Consider the following 24,607-nt stretch of genomic DNA (forward strand, 5'->3'; position numbering starts at 1 on the left):
CCTATGGTCAACTGGGAAACCACAATAAAAATATTGCGGTAAATGAGCAATATCTAACACAGAAAGAATTAATAGATTACTTAGGACAAATACACGTCTCTTTAAGACAAAATCCCAACAGAAAAACTGGCCTACGTTTGGCAAAGAAGAATAATCAAAATTAGTATTAGATCAAAGAAAAGTCTTATAATGTTGGTCAAGAGAATTGAGAAAAAGTCAGAGTTCCAAGTAAAGCAAAAACTGATTAAGAAAGAGAAAGTTAAATATGAGGGAAGCACAACAGACTATAAATACAACGATAGATAAGATAAACTGCAATTAATGTGGGTCCCTCACAGAGTTAGTCAAGAATAAGAGAGACGCCAGATAAATCAAACAAAAGCTCTGTACCTTATTGAAATACCACTCAGAAAACTCACCAGGCATGGTAAAGAACAATGGTCTGAAATGAGTGAAAGAATGGAATTGGAGAAATTGGTAGAAATGGACATTTGTAAGTCACCAGGTTCCAGTGACGTGTATCGCATGGTTTTGAAAGAGGTGGCTACAGCGATGACGAAAACACTCATTACTGTCTTCTTAAATTCCATAATTTAAAATGGCTACCTTAGATGGGAAAGCAGGAAACGTAACCTGAGGAAAAACAAAATACGGACCAGCTAGTCGGACATTAGCAGATTAAATGCTAGAATCAATTACTTAAGGAAGTAGTAGTAGGGCCTTTTGTAAATAACCTCAGGATTGGAATAGAAGCAAGTCACCCTAAACCCTGAGGGACAGACTAAGAGGAGAAAGTAGAAATGACTGTTGCATATTCACTGTGAAATGTTAAGGCACTGATGAAGGTACTTGCTCAGTGTTACTGGGTCGTCAATTTTGGAAGTGGGGTACATTATGCCATTGCTACAGTAGGTCACATTTAGCAGAATTAACTGGACATAGTAATGGCGCAAAAGTCTTAGGCACATATATATAGGTAGGGTGCCTAAGACTTATGCACAGTACTTTATTTGTCAATGTGGAGTGGAGAGCGAATTTGTAAATCTGGCCAGAGTAAAAGATGTTGAGAATGGTGAGGGTGGAGTGTCGTGGGAGGGGTGTGAGGCATGTGGCAGAGAAAGAGTGTCAGGAGCAGGGGTGGTGCAATGCGGACACACCCAGCCCTGAGACACCAGGCAAGGTCATTTGATTCCAAACAGTTTACTGATCATTACAGAAGTCTCTCTGGTGCTTCCCGTTCCTTCCCCTTCCCCTTCTCCCAAACATGATTTCCCTCTCCCTGACTCCTTCCTACTGTTTTGTGTGTCTGTGTGTGTGTGTGTGTGTGTGTGTGTGTGTGTGTGTGTGTGTGCGCGCGCGCCCCCAAGACTTTTGCATGGTACTGTACTTTCACCTTCAAGATGTTCATCCTTGAAGGAAAAAAATCATAAAAGGTATGTTTATAAAATAGGAATAATACCATACTCACAAAGAGAACGATTCATTCCAGGTGGGGTTGAGGGTTGACCGGATAGTCTTTGTCTTCTGTTTGCTTTCACTTTTGGGATCAGGGATGAGTTTGAGTTTAACGTAGGGATCGGAAAGGCCATTTGGATCCATGGGGATTAGATTTTTAGCATCCCTCACTGTAAAACAGAAAAACAAATTTGTGTTTAAAAAGCTGAAAGAGCAGGGATGTTTATGTTTATGCCTCAGATTTCTCTGTTCCATAAGACCATAAGATTTAGGAGCAGAAGTAGGCCATTCGGCCCAAGGAGTCTGCTCCACCATTCAATCATGGGCTGATCCACTTCATCCAGTCATCCCCATTCCCCTGCTCTCACCCCATACCTTTTGATGCCCTGGCTAATCAAGAACCTACCTATCTCTGCCTTAAATACACCCAGTGACTTGGCCATCACAACCACTCGTGGCAACAAATTCCACAGGTTTACCACCTCCAACTAAAGTAATTTCTCCGCATCTCAGTACTAAAAGGATGTCCTTCAATCCTGAAGTCATGCCTTCTTGTCCTAGAATCCCCTACCATGGGAAATAACTTTGCCATATTTAATCTATTCAGGCCTTTTAACATTTGGAATGTTTCTATGAGATCCCTCTTCATTCTCCTGAACTCCAGGGAATACAGCCCAAGAGCTGCTAGATGTTCCTCATATGGTAACCCTCTCATTCCTGGAATCATTCTCATGAATCTTCTCTGAACCCTCTCCAATGTCAGTATATCCTTTCTAAAATAAGGAGCCCAAAACTGCACACAGTACTCCAAGTGTTTCTGTGCCCTTCTAACAACTGCGTCCTACAGTTCATATCACCTCTCCTCAGTCTTACTATTGAAATGTGACACTGCATTTTTCTCTGTTGAATTTCATTCAGCAGATGACATTTCATCTTCAGAGGACTGAAAAGTGGTAAATGCAAGATTATCAACAAACTGAGAGCCAAGGAGAAGTTATTTTACACAAAGGGTTCTTTGGCCATTGCTTAAAGATAGAAGTGAAATCTAGAACAGTTATTTAAGAAGGAATCAGATAAATATTTGATTAAGTTGTGGGTTCAAGATATGTGGATCTGTTGCTCAAATAGTTTACCTATCATTAGATTATCAACTATCTTAAAGCTATGGATCTTTACTCACCTGCCAAAATCACGCAATACTTTCAAACAATGCCAAAGAACAAAGATAAGCTTGGCTTCATTATTCTTCTTAATAGTCTCCCTTACTCGGTTCCTTTCACTATCATTTTCAGACTTAGTTAATTTGTGATTATTCATTTCACTCACTTACGTTCCATCCCCTTCTCCTGCTAAGTAAACCTTTCATTCTTCTCCCTGCTTCTACTGACCAATGGTATCTCTAGTTGTATTTTCAACTCTGTCCACACTCATTGCATCTGCAAGACCTATTTCAGTCTCCCCTGATCTTTTTTTCTCTGTTAAACTTGTAATAAGCTACCATGCTTCTCTGACTCCATTCCAATTTGTATTGTCCATTTTTGAAGCACTGCTCTCTTCCCCTTTGAGGCTGCCATCCCCCAGTATGTCTGCAGCACAGGATTGTCTGTTTCTGCAAGACTTCAGTAAGATAATACCACAAGAGGTAGTGCAGATTCTGGAAATCTAGAGCAATACACACAATGAGCTGGAGCAGTTCAGCAGGTCAGGCAGCATCAATGGATGGGGATAAAACGCCGACTGTCTATTCCCATCCATAGATGCTGCCTGACCTGCTGAGCTCCTCCAGCACATTGCTCAGTAAGGTAAGTGGCTTTTGTGAGATTAAATGTGATATGACTTAATTAAATAAACTAATTTAAATAAATAAATAGGTTTAAGGTGTGCATGTTTGGGGAGGTGATGTATTGCACCAGTACGTGGTGGGAGTTGATGGAAACCACTGATGGATGGATCCACGGCTACAAATATGCAGCAAGTATTTGCAGATCAGATGATGAGTTGGAGTCCAAGATTTCAACACTGATGCATCAGAGAGGGGGAAAGTTATCCAGGAGAGGTCGCAATTCTTAGAACTGTAGAACTGACCAGTCAATGGGCCCAGGAGAGTGTGACTGGGTGAGGCAGGCATGGAGACTGGAAGACCCTCAGCCTTTACACTTGTCCAACAGATATAGGACTCTTGTAGTCTTTGTGGGTAACAACTGAAACTACAAAGGGCAGGAGCAAATCTACAACAGGCTAACTCAGGAGAGAGTAGAGCTCATTTAGGGGGAAGTGGCAATGTGAGGAACAGGATTAATTTATACCTGGAGAGGTGAAGAATAATCAAGGATAATCTGCATGGTTTTGTTCAACTGAGGTTTTATCTATTATCATGGATTTTTTTAAGAGGTTACTAACTGTAGGTAAGACTAGTACAACTGCTGTTGTCTGCACCATGTGGAAAATGGGATTAGTAAGGATAGCTACTTTACAGCCAGCACAGACATAAGTGCAAGTCCCAAAAACTGTGCTGCCTGTCAAGTGCCGGGATTAAGGATTGGGCAGGAAATTGGTATGAGAAGGAAGAAATCTACTTATTAGGAACAAAGGAGATGGCTTTTTCACAGGATATGAGCAACCGGGATCCAAATCCAAAACAGAATCACAAAAGTGATAATCTTTGGATAACCACCCGAGCCATGTGTAAACTGGAAAAGGCTAATTAAGATCACAAAGTAAATGTCTCCTCAAATACCTGCAGAGGAGACATGAGTTTCTATTTCTTTGGACTCTAGCAGCAATATTGGGGAAGGAAGGAGCTGTTCATTTGGAGGGTCTCCACATGAACTGTACTATGACTATCCAGACAGTTGAATAAACGGGGCTGCAGACAGGCAATACACTGAGTATTTGTGGTGTACTTGGGGTGGGGGGAGATGGGACGGGAAAGGTTCTGGTGAAGAGAAATTGAAGAAATTAGAGAAAAGAGAAGTTATAGGGCAGCATATGTGTGACATACAGGTTCCTGACACACTGTCAGGAGAGAGACAACGTACCTCCAATCAGAGCTGCAGCTGGTCTAAAGTGGAAAATGACAAAATTGAGGATCTTTATCAAAATGCACAGAGCATTTGTAAAAAGATAAGTGAATAAATTGCACATACAGAAATAAGTAGGTACTATCTAAAGTAATTACAGACAAGATTGCAAAATGACTGATTTAAAGTGAGGGACAAGAGCAGGGAGTGGAAGAGATCAAAGTCATCAGATCAGTTAGGGTGCAGCAAAGAAGCTACAAGGTGCAGAATACATTGGAGGGAAGTGACAATAGGCTCGCCAGCACTTACAGAGATGTAACACAGTTTAAATCAGGAGATTAGGAGTGGATGTAACAAGGTAATGCAATCAATAATGAGTACTTTAATGTTGCTCAGTCACAATACAAATTATGTCCAGGAGGGGGAGCTAAGGGACCACTTTAATATCTCAGAGTGCACAGTTTCTGCAAAACAAAGTCCTCGATGATAATTCTGTAAAGACAGAACACAAATGGTTTGACATTTTCAAAGCTGGGTTGCGCCGTAGCTGGTCCTAGCACAGATCAGGTTTTGTGTCTTTCAATAACACAATCTTCACACTTACACAAAAGCAAATACTGCAGGAAAAGAAAATATTATAAACACTCTGCACACAGACAGCATCTATTCCAGAAGAACATTTTAGACAATAATATTTCATCATCCAATTCTGACATAGTTTGTTAACTCTACTTTTTTTTCCACATAAGTTGAGTAAGTGAATGCACAATTTTGTTCTTTCAGTTAGGCTGTACCCCACATGTTTCTTGTTTTCCTGGAGCTAGCCATCAGCAAGGGTCAGCAATGTGTGAACATCACCTGCCAGGAATTTGTGGAGAATAACATAGGGACCGGGAAAGAAAGATTAGCTGTCACCACATGTGCTTCTGTTGGTCAAACCATCAATTCCGTACGGAAATTAACTCACAGATGTATGTAAAAAACAAAAATTGAAGATGATATTTACAGTGAGCTAGTTGAGGAATTTGAAACCAATTCCTCTATCTGTTCCTTACAGAAACTTTCGTTTTCTTGCAATAACTCTGAACTGTGCTTTTGTTGTTATTGATATGTTAGCACTCTTTCACTGTGTGAAACATCCCCAAGTTCCTCATCCTTGCTCAGAGCAACTTGGATTTGTCTGGAAGCTTTGCCTTGAGAAAGCATCTCATGGTACCACAGAGCAGTGTCAAATCAAAACTGGCACTTGGTCTGGAAGAAGATATTGGAATCGAAAGCCCAACGCTGAGTCAAAGGAATAAGCACAAAAGAGCAGTTTTGTGGGAGACAGACGTGGCTGTTTGGAGATTGAGAAAGGGACTTCTGATCTTTAGGGACCTAGTGAATTTATTATCACTGACATACATCGTGAAGTTTGTTGTTTTGTGACTGCTGTACAGTAGAAGACACAAATTACCATGTGTTTCTTCTGATTTTAATTCACTTCAATGGGCAAGACATGGCCTGTTTAAGCACCTCTTAAATATAGTGACTGTGTGATTTCACCAACTCTCCAGTCAATGCATTCCAGATCTCTCTATTACAAACAACTTTCTCATTAGTTCCCCTTTAGAATTCCTTACTTTCACCTTAGACCTATGCCGTACTGTTTTTAAGTAAACCAGCTTGATGCCAGTCTTGGATTCAGACCGCCAGAAACCTGAAGGTTCAAGCCCCACTCCAGAGGGTTGACCAGCACTTATCTGCATGGATGCTCTTGTGCACAACAAAGGGAATGCTCTCCAGTCCTTCATCTAAAACAGGGGTTCCTAACCCTTTTTTTTCCCCATGGAGCCTTACCATTAACTGAAGGGTCAGTGGACTCCAGATTGGCACCCATGATGTAAGCAAGAGCAGTTAACTTCACAGGTTGATGACCTCTTTACAATTGATCCAAGTATTCTGATTTTGACCCATCTTTCCCTTCAGATGAAAGCAAAAGATCTGTTTCATTATATTGAAACAGGAGTCCTCACCAGCACCCTGGCCAACACGTACCCTTCAACCTGCATCTCTAAAAAATGTCTCAACATTTCACAGCGGCAGTAGGAGTCAATCCCAGATATTAAATGCGGTTCACTGACTATGGCAAACCTTGAGATTCTTAGCTCAGGGAGCCCCATTGAAATCCTTTGTTTGTAACGTCCAGAGCATTGATTATGTTGCACACTGACTTTAAACATCACATATATAAGAAACATACACAAGGTTAGACACACCTCATCTATTTACATAGCACCTTCTTCAAAGAGTTCCTCAGATTTAATGTGCTGTTACTGTTGTAACATTGGAAACAAGGAAGAAATAGGGAGGAAAAGCCAAGGAAGTGTGAGCAGAAGATCAGTGAGAGGGCAGGGACAGTATCGATCAGAATTTACATTGGTGAAAAGCAAAGAGGAGCTGACCGTGTTTCTGGTTGAATTCAACAGTATGCTGTCGATATCAGAGCACACTGGGAAACTGGGGAACTTGGCAAATCAGTACAATGCATTGATGTGCCAATAAAAGTAACTAGTGAGTTTTTAAATAGGTTCAAAAAATATTAAATGGAAATTTAAAGAACCAAACTTCGAAATAAACTTTAAAAATTATCTCCCAGTGTGCACAAAACAATCAAAACTTAATCAAACATGGACAGAAGATTGGTTGGCTGAAGCTATAGACCAGTTGACTAATGGCATTCCCCAGTGGCTGGGGTTGGGGCCGCTACTTTTTATGTTATATGTTAATGATCTGGTTAACAGAATTGATGGCTTTGTGGCCAAGTTTGCAAATGATACAGAGATAGACGGAGGAGCAGGTAGTATTGAGAAAGCAGGGAGTCTGCAGAAGGGCTCAGGCAGATTGGAAGAATGTGCAAAGAAGTGGCAGTGTTGATGCATGCATATTCCACTGCTCTACTCTCACTGCACCCACGACTGAGTGGCTAGGTACAACCCAAACACTTTCTATTAATTTGTTGATGACACAACAATTGTTGGCAGAATTTCAGATGGTGTCGAGGAGGCGTAAAGGGTTGAGATTGATCAGCTGCTGTCGCAACAACAACTATGCATCAGTAAGACCAAGGAACTGATTGACTGCAGGAAGGGAGAGGCGAGGGAACACACACACCCATCCTCATCGAGGGATCGGCAGTGGAAGGGGTGAGCAGTTTCAAGTTCCTGGAGTCAACATCGCTTAAGGTCCATCATGAGCCCAATATACTGATGCAGCTATAAAGAAGGCATGACAGTGGCTTATTTCAGTAGGAGCTTGAGGAGAATTGGTATATCATAGAAACATAGAAAACCTACAGCACAATTCAGGCCCTTCGGCCCACAAAGTTGTGTCGAACATGTCCCTACCTTAGAAATTACTAGGGTTACCCAGAGCCCTCTATTTTTCTAAGCTCCATGTACCTATCCAAAAGTCTCTTAAAAGACCCTATCGTATCTGCCTCCACCACCGCTGCCGGCAACCCATTTCACGCAGTCATCACTCTCTGCGTAAAGAACTTACCCCTGACATCTCCTCTGTACCAACTCCCCAGCACCTTAAACCTGTGCTCTCTTGTGGCAGCCATTTCAGCCCTGGGTAAAAGCCTCTGACTATCCACACGATCAATGCCTCTCATCATCTTATACACCTCTCATCGTCTGTCGCTCCAAGGAGAAAAGGCCGAGTTCACTCAACTCGTCACCGAAGACTCTAGCAAATTTCTACAGATGTACCGTGGAGCGGATTTTAATTGGTCGCATCACCTTATGGCGTGGAGGGGGCCACTGCACAGTCTCATTAACAGCTGCAGAAAGCTGCAAACTCAGTCAGCTCCATCGTGGGCATCCAGGATATCTTCAAAAGGACCCTCGTCACCAGGACATGCCCTTTTCTCACTGCTACCATCAAGGAGGAGGTACACACAGCTTCTTCCCCTCTGCCGTCAGATTTCTGAATGGATAATGATCCCATGGACACTCCCTCATTATATTTTTTTCTTTTTATTTTACTCTCATTCTGCACTACTTATTTAATTCAGTTTTTAAAAAGAGTACAGTACTGAGCAAAAGTCTTAGGCATGTGTAAAAAATACTGTATAGCGAAGACACAATTCTCTTAAATATACTGTTGTGCAGTTTTATAGGAAAATCAGCTAGTAGGTTGTTCCAACCATCTTGGCGAACCTACTATAGTTCTTCTGCAGACTTTGGCTGCCTCGTTTGCTTCTCTCTCCAGGTGATCCCAGGCAGCCTCGATGATGTTGGGATCAGGGCTCCATGGAGGCCATACCATCTGTTCTGGGACCCCTTGTTCTTTTCACTGAAAGTAACTCTTATTGATCTTGGCTGTGTGCTTGGGGTCATTATCCTGTGGCAGAATGAAGTTGGGACCAATCAGATGGTATTATGTGATGGATGAGCATCTGTTTGTACTTCTCACCATTAAGGATTCCATTAACTCTGACCAAATTACCAACCCCATTTGCAGAAAGGCAGACCCAAACCTCCAAGGAATCTCTGCTTTGCTTCACTGTTGGCTGCAGACACCCATCTATGTCGTGCTTCCACCCCTTCTATAGACAAAGTGTCTCCTGTTTGAGCCAAAATTTTCAAACTTTGACTCGTCAGTCCAAAGCACTCGCTGCAATTGTTCAGCACCTCAGTCCTCGTGTTTCTGTGTGTAGGTCAGTCTCTTGGCATTGCTTCCACTTCACAGGAATGGCTTTTTGGCAGCAACTCTTCCATGAAGACCACTTCTGACCAGCCTTCTCCAGACTGTAGAGGTGTGTATTTGGGTTTCAGTAGTTTCTGAGTTCAGAGCTGATAGCAGTGCTGGGCTTCTACCAACTTAGAAGGGACATTCATTTCATGGATCTCTTGTCTACTGCACTCAGTTTCCATGGCCGGTCACTGAATTTCTGGCCCTCAACCTTGCCATTTCTTTGTGCTTCTTCAGAAGAGCTTGGACAGCACATCTTGAAACTCCTGTCTGCCGCAAAGTTTCTGCTTGGGAGAGACGTTGCTGATGCAGAATGACCACATTGTGTTTTGTTACTATGCTCACTCTTGCCACAGTGTAAGAATCGATGATTTGAATGGTAAACTGTCACATCTGCCGTGCCCACACCTTTTAGCTTGTTTGTCCTTTACCCAGTTTGATTCCTTCCATACCTGTTTCTGTTCCAGTTCATCAGTTCATTCAACTCATTACATCATTGATCACTAACATCCTGTTTGTTATCTTTGTTTAATCATGCACTGGTCTATATACCTACAAAATAATCCAGTTTTTATTTGAAAAGTGGTCTGTTACTTAATATGTTCCGTCCTTTAACAAACTATAAAAAATTCTCTATAACATTTAATTTTTTGGAAAATGTATGTTTGGAAATCTAAAATTTGCTCTTTTCTACTGACACACTAATGCAGAAGACAAAAAATAAACATCTAAAAGTTAATTTATGTTAAAATGTAGGGTGCCTCAGACTTTTGCACAGTACTGTATTTCTTATTGTAATTTACAGATCTAAAAATTATGTGTTCTAATATACTGCTGCCATAAAACAACTCATTTCCTGACATACTAAATGCCAGTGATATTAAATCTGATTCTGATTCTACTGTAGGGAAGCGTATGGTCATGCACTTTGATAGAAGGAATAAAAGTGGAGGCAATTCAGAAATCAGAGGTGCAAGTGGACTTGCAGAATTCCCTAAAGGTTAACTTGCAGGTGGTAAGGAAAGCAAATACAATGTTAGCATTTATTTTGAGAGGACTAGAATACAAAAGCAAGGATATAATGTGAGGCTTTATAAGGCACTGGTCATAATAAGAATCAGTTAAATATTACTGGCGTATGTTGTGAAATCTGTTGCTTCGCAGCAGCAGTACAGTGTAGTATGCAATAATAAAAACTAACTGTGTACTACAATAAGAAATACAAATACATACACACACACACACAGAGGCAAGCTTGAGATTAATTGGGACACATTGCGATTAGTACATTTTGGGTCAATTAAGCAATTGCCCCAATTAGCCAAAGTTTCATAGAAATCGTTAAAAAATAGGTATTAAAAGACAAACTTACCATTAAACTGAGTAACAAATAATTTATTGAAATGAAATACAGAACAAATTAGAACACCACCACTAATAATACAGTACTATAAAACCGTGTATTAGTTCCCAACTATTATCGACGGAGGAGTCATCCATTGTATGACGCTATGTTCTTTTGATTGACTGTAAATGACCAAAATCTGCACAGACACGTAGTGCAGATAATGGAATGCCTTCATACAATGCTTTGATGACTGCATCCTCCAAATCTTCATCTTCATTGTACCATGCAAAATGACTGCTAACTTCAATTCTTCATAGTTCCTAACTTGTTGAAGTGGTGAAATTGTTTCTTTTTCACTCCTGGCCATTTCTGACATCTCCAAGCCTGATTGCTTGAAACCACAGTGAGCAAAACATTTCTGAATTGTCTTACTGTTTATTTCTCACCAACTATCAGTGACAAAAATCACTGCCTTTTGAATACAAGCATACACAACTGAAGATTTTTTTAAGCTGTTTGCTCTAAGTACCGTGTCGTGCATAATCAGCCACAGAAGTGCGTGTGACTGATGCTAGTTTGAAACTATTTGGCAATTGTCTCCTCTCCCAAGTAAGTAGCATAGTATCCCAAATAAACAAAGGGAATCCTGACAATTTTCTTGATTAGTTTTTGTTCTTTAAGAGTTATCCCAAATAAGCAGCTGCCCCAATTAACTGGAATCCACTGTATATACAAAATTTGGAGAGTTATGAGCAGTTATAGGCCCCTTATCTAAGGAAGGGTGTGCTGGCATTGGAGAGGGTCCAGAGGAGATTTAATAGAAATGATTCTGGGAATGAAAGGATTAACACTTGAGAGTTTTATAGCTCTGGGTTTGTATAAACTGGAACTTAGAAGAATGGGGTGCGGGGGTTCATTAAAAAACCTACTGGATATTGAAAGCCTAGATACAGTAGACATGGAGAGGATGCTTTCCTATAGTGGGAGAGTCCAGGACTAGAGGGCCAGCATCAAAACACAAGGACGTCCCTTTAGAACAGAAATGAGGAGGAATTTCTTCAGTCAGGAGGGAGTAAATCTGTGGAATTTATTGTCACAGATGACTGTGGATATCAAGTAATTGGGTATATTTAAAACAAAGGTTGATAGGTTCTTCATTAATAAGGGCAACAAAAGTTATGGGGGAAGGCAGGAGAGTGGGGGATTGAGAGGAATAATAAATCAGCCCTGATTGAATAGCGAGCAAATAGCCTAATTCTGCATCTACTTGACAAAAATTTCCACCAATGATCACACATACACTTTAACCTGGTTGCATTAGTTCATATTATAACATTCATTACATACAACTTATCTTAAAAATGTGCTAACGATAAGTTAGTGAAGTTGTCACTTGCAATAAATACCTACCCCATGAACCATTACGGACATACTTTGTAACGCCTCAGACTGAAGGCACACATAATGGTGGGACACAACCGAGGGATTACTGTGCTGGGACACTGACAGGTTTGATATCTGTGCTTGGACATCACTGTGGTAATGCAGGGAAAGAAGTCTGATTCCACCAGGTGGAGATATTTGTGCTAGAAAGCTTTCATAAAGGATGTGTCTTTTGTTGGCACATTAAGAAGCAATGCGTCATTTTGTGGAACTGGAAAATGTAGCTCGTGTGAAGTAATTCACCATCAGAGAAAAGAAGTCAGTCAGTTATCCAGCCCCTGAGGTACTAACAATCCTCACTAACATCTCTTCACTATCAACACCAGCTACTTCTTTGATGTACAAAAGGATTCTGAGGTGCTTTACAAGTGTCAAACAAAATTCGAAGTTAGGCCAGATAAGGAAAAGCTTAGTTGAAAAGGTAATTTTTAACAAACACCTTCTGTTGGGGATTTTTGTGCTCTGGAACTCTAGCAGTGGAGTGACTTAAGTCTAAGGATGATCAAAAGACCAAAACTAAGTCCCACTTTGCTGCTGAATTGTAGAACAGGCTATATCATGGATCCTTATAACATATTTTAGTTAGACCTACCAATCCAAACCTCGACCCACCCCCCCACCCCCGCCCCAATCTGTAGATAAGTTGCTTCTGCAGACTGGCTCTCCCAGAGATGGAAACTGGATGGCAGGAATAGGTAGGCATTCCAGATGGAGGCTACCCAGATGGAATATGCTCCTCCAATCTGAGTTGAGCCTTGCCTCATCATGGCAGTAGAGAAGGCTATGTCAGAATCGAAATGGGAAATTGGATTGAAATGGATAGCCATTGGAAGGATCCTGCTTTATGTTGCAGACAAAGCGGAAGTGTTCAACATTGGTTATCTTCAACATCCAGCATCATAATGAGCTGGAGGGCATAAACATTGATTTATCTAATTTCCGGTAACTCCTACCCCTCTTTCCTTCTGGTTACCCTCTCACTCTTTCACCTGCCCATTACCTTCCTCTGGTTCCTCTCCTCCCTCCCTTTCTTCCATGGTCCACTGTCCTCTTCTATTAGATTCCTTCTTCAGCCCTCTTCCTCTTACACCTATCCCCTCCCAGCTTCTCCCTTCATCTCCCCCTCCCCCACCCACCTACCTTCCCCCTCACCTGCTCTCACCCATCACTTGTGAGTTTATACTCCTCCTCCACCCCACTTTCCTATTCTGGCTTCTGCCCCCTTCCCTTCCAGGGCTGATGAAGGGTCTTGGCCTGAAACTCCAACTGCTTATAGATGCTGCCTGACCTGCTGAGATCTTCCAACACTTTCTGGGTGTTGTTCAAGGTCTACAGCATCTGCAGAATCTCTTGTGTTTCTACATTTCACACTGACTGGTTCATAAATATCTCAATGGCTGTAGTGAGCCTTGGAATATTCTTTGGTCATGAAAGGCCCTATAGAATTGCAAGACTACATAAACCAGTGGTCCCCAGCCACCGGGCCACAAAGCATGTGCTACCTGGCCACAAGGAAGCGATATTATTTGGCGGTATGAAGCGATATGAGTCAGTTGCACCTTTCCTCATTCCCTGTCATGCCCACTGTTGAACTTGAACGTACGCAAGGTCATTACCCACGTGAGGTCATCAGTCGGTATGAGTAAAAAACAAACATCACTTGAGAGTTTCTTTGGAAGAGGTGGAAGAGGACATAAAAGGCCTAACGATGATGATAATGCAGAGACAGCTGAGGCAGAGACTGCAAAAAAAAAAGAAAGCTTCCTTCAACAGAAAATACGACGAGTCGTACATAAAATATGGCTTCATTGCAATCGGTGACTCGCACACTCCAAACTCCCAGTGTATGATATGTGCAGACAAGCTGTCTAATGAAGCAATGAAGCCCTCAAAACTGCTTCGGAACCTTCAGTCCAAGCACCCTGCCCTTAAAGATAAACCTGTTGAGTTTTTTGAGAGGAAAAAACGTGAGCAAGCGGGACAGAAGCAAGTACTGAGAGCAACCACCTCCACAAATGCTGCTGCTCTGAGAGTGTCGTACTTAGTGGCTATCTGTGTGACATCTTCAACCTGCTCAATGAACTGTTTGTCACTTCAGGGGAGAATGACAACTGTCTTCAAGTTAGCAGATAAAGTGTCTGCTTTCAAAGACAAACTGGAACTGTGGGGACGGTGAGTGGACAGGGGCATATTTGACTTGTTCCCAGTGTTAGTTGGAATTTTGGGAGAGACTGAGGCTACACCGTCTTTCTTACAGCTGGTGCGTGATCAACTATCTTCGCTGTCGACAGAATTCGAGCGTTACTTCCCAACCGCAAATGACCCAAGATGTGCAAAGGAATAGGTCTGTGACCCATTTGTGACTGTCCCCGGTGAATCATCCATGTCAGCGCAGGAAGAAGATCAACTCCTCGAGCTTGCAAATGACGGTGGGCTGAAAAGTATGATTGACATAACATCTCTGCCGGCATTCTGGATCAAAGTCAAGGCTGAATATCCTGAGATAGCCACGACAGCACTGAAAACATTGCTTCCATTTCCAACGTCATATCTCTGCGAAGCAGGATTTTCTGCAATGAAAACTAAATTGCGGAATAGACTGGACATAAGGAACCCCCTTTGAGTATCGCTGTCTCCCATCACCCCTCAATAGGACCATCGTGTTACAGGGAAACAAGCCCAGGGCTCCCACTGATTCAGCGATACTGGTGTGTTGCAATGATTTTATATGTTCATACGAGGAAAATATGCGCTGTGTGTTTAATATCCAAACGTTACTTAAAATGTTATGATGCTATTGACTTATAAGTGACTTATAATTGACTTATCACTATATTCATGGGAGGAAAATATGCACTGTGTTTAACATTAAATTCATTAGATAAACACTTTTAGAAACGAAATTGAGTGTATTATTAACCCCTTATAAGTGACTTATAGTTTCACCTATATTCCAGTCATGATTAACACCCCCCACCCCCGTTGGCCAGTCCGCAAGAATATTGTCGATATTAAACCGGTCCGCGGTGCAAAAATGGTTGGGGACCCCGATATAAACCATCCCTCCAGTGATGAATCCAGAAAAATTATACCGAGGCCAGGATACATGGGAAGAGATCAATAACCCGATGAAATAATGCTCTACTATAATAGGAAGATCAGTTGCAAATGAATATACCCTTCGGCTTTCTCACTGTGCATTAATTAGCCATTCGATTTCCATTTGAAAATTCAGCTTATGGCTCAGCTGGGGCTTCATCCGATTAGTTGTGGGTAACACTATTTGTTGAAAGATTCATCAGGCTGCTGCTTATCGATTGAAACTCAGTATTCAACAGCCTCATACCCTCAGTGTTAATCATCAAGCTTCTAAACCTGGACCTCTGTACATCCCTCTGCAACTGGATCCTTGAAATCCTTATCAGAAAGCCATAGTCAGAATGGATCAGCAATAACATCTCCTCCTTGCTGACAGTCAACACTGACACACCTCAAAGATGTGATCTTAGCCCACAGGTCTACTCTCTCTACACTCATGACTGTGTGACTAGGCACAGTTTGCGAGGCATCCATAAATTTACTAACGACACCTGTGCTGTTGGGAGAATCTCAGGATGGCCATGAGGAAGTGTACAGAAGCCAGGTTGGCTGGTTAAGTGGTGTTGCAATTACAACCTTGCATTTAATGTCAGTAAGGCCAAGGAATTGATTGTGGACTTGGGGAAGGGGAAGTTGGGAGAACACATACCAGTCCTTACTGAATGGTTAGTGGCGGAAGAGGTGAGCAGCTTCAAGTTTCTGGGTATCAACATCTCAGAGGATCTGTCCTTGGGACCAACACATTAATGCAATCATGAAGAAGGCACATCAGTGGCTCTACTTTGCTAAGAGTTTGAGAAGATTTGGAATGAGTTCAAGATCACGAGCCCTGAGTTAAAGTTGCAGCTCTAGAAAACTTTGGTTAGATCACACTTGGAGTATTGTGTGCAGATCTGCTCATGTTTTTATAGGAAGGATGTGGAAGCTTTAAAAAGAGTGCAGAGGAGATTTACCAGGATACTGCCTGGATTAGAGAGCATGTCTTATGAGAAAAGGCTGAACAAGCTGGGGCTTTTCTCTTTGGAGTGAAGGAAGGCGAGAGGCACATAAGATGATGAGAGGCATAGCTAGAGTAGACAGCTAGTGCCTTTTCCCTTGAGTGTAAATGGCTAACATGAGAAGGCATAATTTTAAGGTGACTGGAGGAAAGCATAAAGGGGGTGTTATTTTACACAAAGTGGCAAGTGCATAAAGCACACTCACAAGGATGGTGATAGAGGCAGATACATTAAGGACATTTAAAAAACTCTTTGATAGGCTCATGGGATGAAAGAAAAATAGAAGGTTATGTAGGAGGGAGGCATTATATTGATCTTAGAGTAGGTTAAAAGGTCGGCACAACACCATGGATTGAAGGGCCTGTACTATTCTATGTTCTATGTCACCAAAAACTTCTGCAAATTTCTGTATATGTACTGTGTAGAACATTGACTGGTTGAATCACCAACTGGTATGGAGACGTTGATGCACAGGATTGCTACCGGCTGCAGAGCATTGTAGATTCAGCCAGTATCATAAGAGGCACAACCCCCAATGCCCACCACTGAGGACATCCTTAAGAGGCCATGAGACTGTAACACAAAAAGATGGCATCCATGATTAAAGGCCTTCACCATCCAGGATTTGCCCTCTTCTCGTTAGTACCATCAGGGAAGAAGAAAAGGAACCTGAAGACCCACACTTAATGATTCAGAAACAGCTTTTTCCTCTACTATGAGATTTCTGAACAATTCATGAACTCTATCTCATTATTCTTTTTTCCTGCATTATTTTATAGTTTTTTTAAAAATCATTTTATGCCTTTGTACTGTACTGTTACCACAAAACACACTTCACATTACATAATACAGTGACAATAAACCTGATTCTGATTGCTGCTGTCTGTGAAAATAATGTCCTCAGAATGAAAATGGAAATTGAAGGGAAACTTGAGAGGATTTGTGAATAATTCTGGTCTGTCTTTGGGAAAGAAGCAGCTAGACGACCTTGACATCAAGTGGTAGTGACAAAATGAACTGCTGCGATTCACATTGTTATCAAACTTTTTTTTTTGCCAGAGTAATGGGCTTCTGTCAGATAGAAAAGAGCTGTTACATGGGATTTGGTGTTGCTTGCCTGAGCTATAAGGTGAGAATTTAATCAAAAGCCAAGCTTTCTCACAATTATCTGAAGCATCCTCAGGACCTGCCAGCTGGTACACTTTGTTCATACTAATGTTAACTAAGGTCACCTAATCAGGAAATGGTCATTTATGAAATCTCTTCTATGGACTCTGCCTATACTTTTTGCTGCCTTAGCAAAGTAGAACTTAGAACATAGAATAGTACAGCACAGTACCAGGCCCTTCTGCCCACAATGTTGCACCGACCCTGCCTCCCATATAACCCCCCTCCCACTTTAAATTCCTCCGTATACCTGTCTAGTAGTCTCTTAAATTTCACTAGTGTATCTGCCTCCACCACTGACTCAGGCAGTGCATTCCACGCACCAACCACTCTCTGAGTAAAAAACCTTCCTCTAATATCCCCCTTGAACTTCCCATCCCTTACCTTAAAGCCATATCCTCTTGTATTGAGCAGTGGTGCCCTGGGGAAGAGGCGCTGGCTATCCACTCTATCTATTCCTCTTAATATCTTGTATACCTCTATCATGTCTCCTCTCATCCTCCTTCTCTCCAAAGAGTAAAGCCCTAGCTCCCTTAATCTCTGATCATAATCCATAGCCAGCATAATCAACGACTCCACTCATCTTCAACTTTCTCTCTTCTCCCCTTTCCCACTGGGCAGAAGATACAAAAGCCTAAAAGCACATACAACCAGGTTTAAGGGCAGTTTCTATCCACTGTTATCAGACTCTTGAATGGACGTCTTGTACGATACGATGGATTCATGGTCTCAGAATCTACTTTGTTATGATCTTGCACTTTAATCGGTTACCTACACTGCATTTTTTCTGAAGCTTTTAGACTTTAAAACTTTCTGTATTCTATTCACCTATGTGTAATGATTTGATCTGTACATACAGATTGCAAGACAAGCTTTTCATTGTATCTTGGTACATCCGACAAGAAAAAAAACCAATTCCAATTGTTCCAAGAAGTTCTGCAGGAAAGATGGAGCAAAAAATAAGCTGCATCTGTGGAGGTGTTGGCGTGTGGCCAAGTGGTTAAGGTGTCACTAGATCGAGCCTCAGCTGAAGGCAGCGTGTTGTGTCCTTGAGCAAGGCACTTAACCACACATTGCTCTGTGACGACACTGGTGCTAAGCTGTATCGGCCCTAATGCCCTTCCCTTGGACAGCATCGGTGGCGTGGAGAGGGGAGACATGCAGCATGAGCAACTGCCGGTCTTCCATACAACCTTGCCCAGGCCTGCGCCCTGGAAACTTTCCAAGGCGCAAATCCATGGTCTCACAAGACTAACGGATGCCTATGTGGAGGGAAATGGACAGTCATTGTTTCTGGGGATAAAGGGTCTCAACCTGACATGCTGACTGCCCACTTCCCTCTGCAGGTGCCGTCTAACCTGCTGAGTTCCTCCAGCAGCTCACCTTTTGCTCCACATTCCAATATCTGCAGCCTCATGTCACCACACTGCAGGAAACCCATTTGCCAATTCACAGACAGCCAGTTTCCATCAACAGCATTCTGATAATAACTCAATAATTAATTTCAGAATTTTGAGGGATAAATATTGGCTGTAGACCAGAATTCCTCTGCTCTTCTTCAACATGATCCATGGGATTTTCTACAGTCAGAAGTCCAGTTTGATGAACACAGTACTAGACAGATCAAGACACCTCTATTGCATTGTTGAATTAGCTTAGGTTTTAATTGGAGCAAAAGATTACAGATGATGTCAGAAAAAATATAGAAAGTGGTAGAAGCACTCAGCAGGTCAAACAGCAATTGTGGAGGAAGAAATAGTTGACATTTTAGGTCAAGAACAGTTTATCGAAACTTGAGAAAAAATAAATTAAAATAGAAAGGTTAGGCCACATCTATGTAGAGATAAATAAAGGGTTTTGGTAACTACCACTTTTCTCCACACGTGGCCACACCTTTTGTTTTGTTTCAGTTTATTTTTTTCTTCCTCTTTGTCTCTGACTGTTAGTATTTAAAGTAATTGTTACCTTGACAACTCAGGGTGCAGAACTATTACAGGCATTCTCTCTGTTGTCTCCACCTATCAACTCAATGTGCTTCTTTTAATTCTTTTCCTGTTCTGTGAAAGAGTCCCTGACCTGACTGTTTCATTTCAGATGAACACCAACTTTGATGCCTCCAACCTAAATAGGAAGAAGAAGAAGAAAGCCCTTAACCCCAAGTGGAGTCATCAGGACACTGTCATGACGGCGTTTTTTTAGCAGGCTTTCTTGTTTTTACGAGGCCGAAGTGCTAGCTTGACACTCAACCCAGCACAGATGGAAAGTGTGCTAGGGAGCCGGCTGGATTCGAACTCAGGAGCCTTTGCTCTGAAGTCCGGCGCTGATGCCACTACGCCACCAGCCGGCTACCTAAATAGGAGCCAAAGGGAAAAGGATCATTTTGTAATCACAATACGAAGATTTACCTGCCAAAAGCAGGTTTCCCTCGCATAACTTTACAGTTGTTCATTTCCATCTTGCGGAGCTTGGGCAAGAGATGCTCGTAACTCAGTTCACAACTTCCCCAGATTAACCCACCTCTATCAGAACTGATCCTCACCCTTAACATCTTCTCCTTTGGCTCCTAACACTGTCTTCAAACTAGAGTGGTAGTCCTGCCTTTTCACTGGCCACATAGAACAGTCCATGTTCCAAGCCTTCCCTAGTAATGCTCCCCAAATCTTCCTGCGCTACATTGATAACAGCATAGAGTTTTATCAACATCATCTTCAACGTCCACCCTACCCTTAAATTCACTTGGTCCATTTCTGACAACTCTCTCCCCTTTCTCGATCTCTCTCTCCATCTCTGGAGACAAACTGTCAAAGAACATTTTTATAAATCTATCAATTCCCACACTATCTTGATATTCCTCTTCCCACTCTGTCTCCTGTAAAAATGCTATTCCCTTTTCTCAGTTCTTTCATCCCCACTGCGTCTGTTCCCAGGATGAGGGTTTCCTTTCCAGGACATCAGAGATGTCCTCCTCCTTCAAAGAACAAGGTTTCCCTTCCACCACCATTGATGCTGCCCTCACCCACAGCTCCAACATTTCCCAGACATCCACGCACTCACCCATCTTCCCACTGTCTTAGCAGGGATAGAGTTCCTCTTGTCCTCACGCACCACTCCATGAGCTTCTGCATCCAACACACTATTCTACGCAACTTCAATGGGATCTTACCACCAAACACTTCTTTACTTCCCTCCCACTTTCCATTTTCAACAGTGATCCCTCCCTCCGTGATCCCCTTGTCCAGTCACCTTTCTCTATGAATCTTCATCCTCACACTTATCCTTTGCAAGTGACATAAATGCTGCACCTGCCCTTTCATTTCCTCCCTAGTCTTCTTTCAGAGCCCCAAACAGTCCTTACAGGAGAGGCAATACTTCAACTGCGAAACTTCTGGGGTCATCCACTGTATCCAGTGCTCCCCATTTGGCCTCCTCTACACTGGTGAGACCCAATGTAAATTGAGTCTCACCACTTTGTCAAGCACCTCTGCTCCATTCGCCCAAAGTGGAATTTCCCGATGGCCAACTATTTTAATTCCTGTCCCCAGTCCTGTTCTGATATGTCAGTCCATGGTCTCTTCTTTACAATGATGAGGCCACTCAAGGTTTAAGAGCAACACCTCATACTCCGTCTAGGTAGCCTCCAACCTCATGGCACAAACATCTATTTCTCGTTCCAGATATTTCCCTCTTCTTCTATTGCCCACTCAGACTTCTTACCTCTTCTCCTCCCCTGCCTGTCACCTCCCCCTGAAGCCCCTCCTTCATCCACTCTTCCTCTCCTATTGGATTCCTTCTTCTCCCGCCCTTTACCTTTCCCACCCACCTTGCTTCACCTAGCACCTTCTAGCTATCTTCCTTCCCCTCCCTCCCCCACCTTTTTATTCTGGCATCTTCCCCCTTCCTTTCCAGTCCCAAAGAAGGGTCTCAGTCCAAAACACCAACAGTTTATTCATTTCCATAGACCCTGCCTGATCTGCTGAGTTTCTTCAGCATTTCATGTGTATATTGGGATTACTGTTTGCCCAATTTTCCATCCCCCACCTGATTATTGTCGCACCTGAAATGAATAAATTCCTCTTAGACCATAAGATATAGGAGCAGAATTAGGCCCATTTGGCCCATTGAGTTTGCTCCACCATTCAATCATGGCTGATCCTTTACAAAAAATAATCTGCAGATGCTGGGTTCAAGGCAACACTCACAACACGCTGGAGGAACTCAGCAGGTTGGGCAGAATCCGTGGAAACGATGAGGTCGATGTTTCCGGCCAGAACCCTTCGTCAGGACTGTAGAGAGAAGGGGCAAAGGCCCTTCCCTCTACAGTCCTGACAAAGGGTTCCGGCCTGAAACGTCGACTCATCGTTTCCACAGATGATGCCTGACCTGCTGAGTTCCTCCTGTGTGTTATGGCTGATCCTTTTCTCCCCTACACAACCCCACTCCTCGGCCTTCTCCTGTAACCTTTGATGCCGTGTCCAATCAAGAACCTATCAAGCTCTGCTCCAAATACACCCAATGACCTGGCCTCCACAGCTGCCTGTGGTAATAAATTCCACAAATTCACCACCCTCTGGCTAAAGAAATTTCTCTGCATCTCTGTTTTAAATGAATGCCCCTCTATTCTGAGGCTGTGCCCTCTTGTTCCAGACTCCCCCAATATGGGAAACATCCTTTCCACATCTATTCTGTCTAGGCCTTTCAACATTTGACAGGTTTCAATGAGATTCCCTCTCCTCCTTCTAAATTCCAGCGAGTACAGACCCAACCCATCAAACGTTCCTCGCATGATAACCCTTTCATTCCAAGAATCATCCTTGTGAACCTCCACTGAACCCTCTCCAATGCCAGCGCATCTTCTCTTAGATGAGGAGCCCAAAACTGCTCACAGTACTCAAGGTGAGGCCTTACCAGTGTCTTATAAAGCCTCAGCATCACATCCCTGCTCTTTCATTCTAGACTTCTTGAAATTAATGCTAACATTGTATTTGCCTTCCTCACCACCGACTCTACCTGCAAATTAACCTTTAGATTGTTCCACACAAGGACTCTGAAATCCCTTTGCAACTCAAGATATTTTGATTCTCTCCCCGATAAGAAAATAGTCTGCACATTTATTTCTACTACTAAAATGCATGAACATGCATTTTCCAACATTGTATTTCATTTGTCAATCTCTTGCCCATTTTCCTAATCTGTCTAAGTCCTTCTGCAGCCTATCTGTTTCCTCAACATTAACTGCCCCTCTACCAATCTTCATATCAACTGCAAACTTGGCAACAAGCCATCTATTCCATCATCTAAATTATTGATATACAGCATTAAACGAAGTGGCCCCAACACCAACCTCCTGCGGAACACCACTACTCACTGGCAGCTAACCAGAAAGGGATTCTTTTATACCCACTCACTGCCTCCTACCAATCAGCCACTGCTCTAACCATGTCAGTAACTTTCCTGTAATACCATGGGCTGTTAACTTGATAAGCAGCCTCACATGTGACACTTTGTCAAAGGCCTTCTGAAAGTCAAAATATACAACATCCACTGCATCCCCTTTATCTTTCCTACGTATAATCCCCTCAAATAATTCCAACAGGTTCATCTGGCAAGATTTTCCTTTAAGGAAACCATGCTGACTTTGTCCTGTGTTTCCAAGTACTCCATAACCTCAGCCTCAACAACTGACTCCAACATCTTCCCAACCACTGAGGTCAGGCTAACTGATCTATAATTTTCTTTCTGCTGCCTTCTTCCTTTCTTAAAGAGTGGAGTGACATTTGCAATTTTCCAGTCCTCTGGCACCATGCCAGAGACCAATAATCATTACGAATGCCTCCACAATCTCTGCTGCAACCTCTTTCAGAGCCCTAGGGTGCAGCCTATCTGGTCCGGGTGACTTATGTACCCTTAGGTCTTTAAGCTTTTCGAGCACCTTTTCCCTTATAATACGAACTGCACTCACTTCTCTTCCTTCACAGCCTTCAACATCTGGCACACTGCTAGTGTTTTCCACAGTGAAGACTGATGCAAAATACTCACTTAGTTAATCTGTCATCTCCTTGGCCCCCATTATTATTTCTCCGGCCTCATTTTCTAGAGGTCCTGTATCCACTCTCATCTCTCTCATTTTTTTACATACTTGAAAAAGCCTCTTCTGAATGAGAAATATTCCTTTAGACAAAATTAAAAATCTCTGGGAACAAGATTTACAGATTCCAATTTCTGAGGATACTTGAAATGAAATTTTTAAATTGGTTAATACCTCATCATTATGTGCCCGTCATTCCCTTCTACAATTTAAAGTGGATCATAGGGCCCACATGACTAAAGATAAGCTCTCTCGTTTTTATTCGGATATATCTCCCTATTGTGATAGATGTAACAATGGAGAAGCTTCACTAATCCATATGTTTTAGACTTGTCCGAGTCTTGAAAAATATTGGAAGGAAGTGTTCCAAACCTTTTCGGTGCTTTTTAAAGTAAATTTTAAACCTAATCCTTTGACTGCCTTATTTGGTATTGTTGGAGGAAATGATATTATTTTGGAGACACATGATTTGCACATTTTGGCCTTCATGTCCGTTATAGCCAGGAGGGCATTGTTGCTTAAGTGGAAGGATGTCACTCCGCCTACTCGTACTCATTGGTTAAATGATGTTATGTCTTGTTTAAATTTAGTGAAGATTCGCTGTTCAATTTCTGAACCTAGACAAGATTTTTTAACATTGTGGGGACCTTTTTTGAATTATTTTCAAAATCTTTGATTTGCTATTAAGCACAGATGTTGGCTAACAATGTGTTTTATTATATGATGAGGATTTTTTCCTTTTCTTTCTTTTTTTAACCAAACAGCTGTTTTTTTTCCCCCTCTGGTAGTGGGTTTAGATTTTTTTTTGTATAACAAAGTATATCTTTCCAATATTATGTTTAAATTTAATGTATATGGATATGGGGTAATGAAACTATATTTGTGATTCCAATATATTGTAATTGATGTATATCGTACTGTACTCTGTATTCTTTTATGTAAGAAATCAATAAAAATATTGAAAATGAAAGAAAAAGCTTTTACTACCCACTTTGATATTGCTTGCTAGCTTGCTTTCATATTTTATCTTTTCCCTCCTAATGATTCTTTTAGTTGCTCTCTGTAGGGTTTTAAAAGCTTCCCAATCTGTCTTCCCACTAATTTTTGCTTTGTTGTATACTCCTTCATTTGCTTTTACATTAGCTTTGACTTCCCTTGTTAGCCACGGTTGTGCTATTTTGCCATTTGAGTATTTCTTTGTTTTTGGAATGCATTTATTGTGTACCTTCCTGATTTTCCCCAGAAACTCATGCCA

General features: G+C 42.0%; 1 protein-coding gene across 1 annotated transcript in view; it reads right to left on the minus strand.

Annotated features, from left to right (window-relative positions):
* The window catches only part of LOC134336417 (protein kinase C alpha type), a 317,831-nt gene that overhangs the window by 90,632 nt on the left and 202,592 nt on the right, over positions 1–24,607 (minus strand). The window contains exon 6 of the mRNA XM_063030625.1: positions 1,469–1,625. Within this exon, the coding sequence (XP_062886695.1) occupies positions 1,469–1,625 (157 nt within the window). The remainder of the gene's footprint in view (positions 1–1,468; positions 1,626–24,607) is intronic.

The sequence above is a fragment of the Mobula hypostoma genome, chromosome 22 (assembly GCF_963921235.1).
Source record: "Mobula hypostoma chromosome 22, sMobHyp1.1, whole genome shotgun sequence".
Taxonomy (NCBI): domain Eukaryota; kingdom Metazoa; phylum Chordata; class Chondrichthyes; order Myliobatiformes; family Myliobatidae; genus Mobula; species Mobula hypostoma.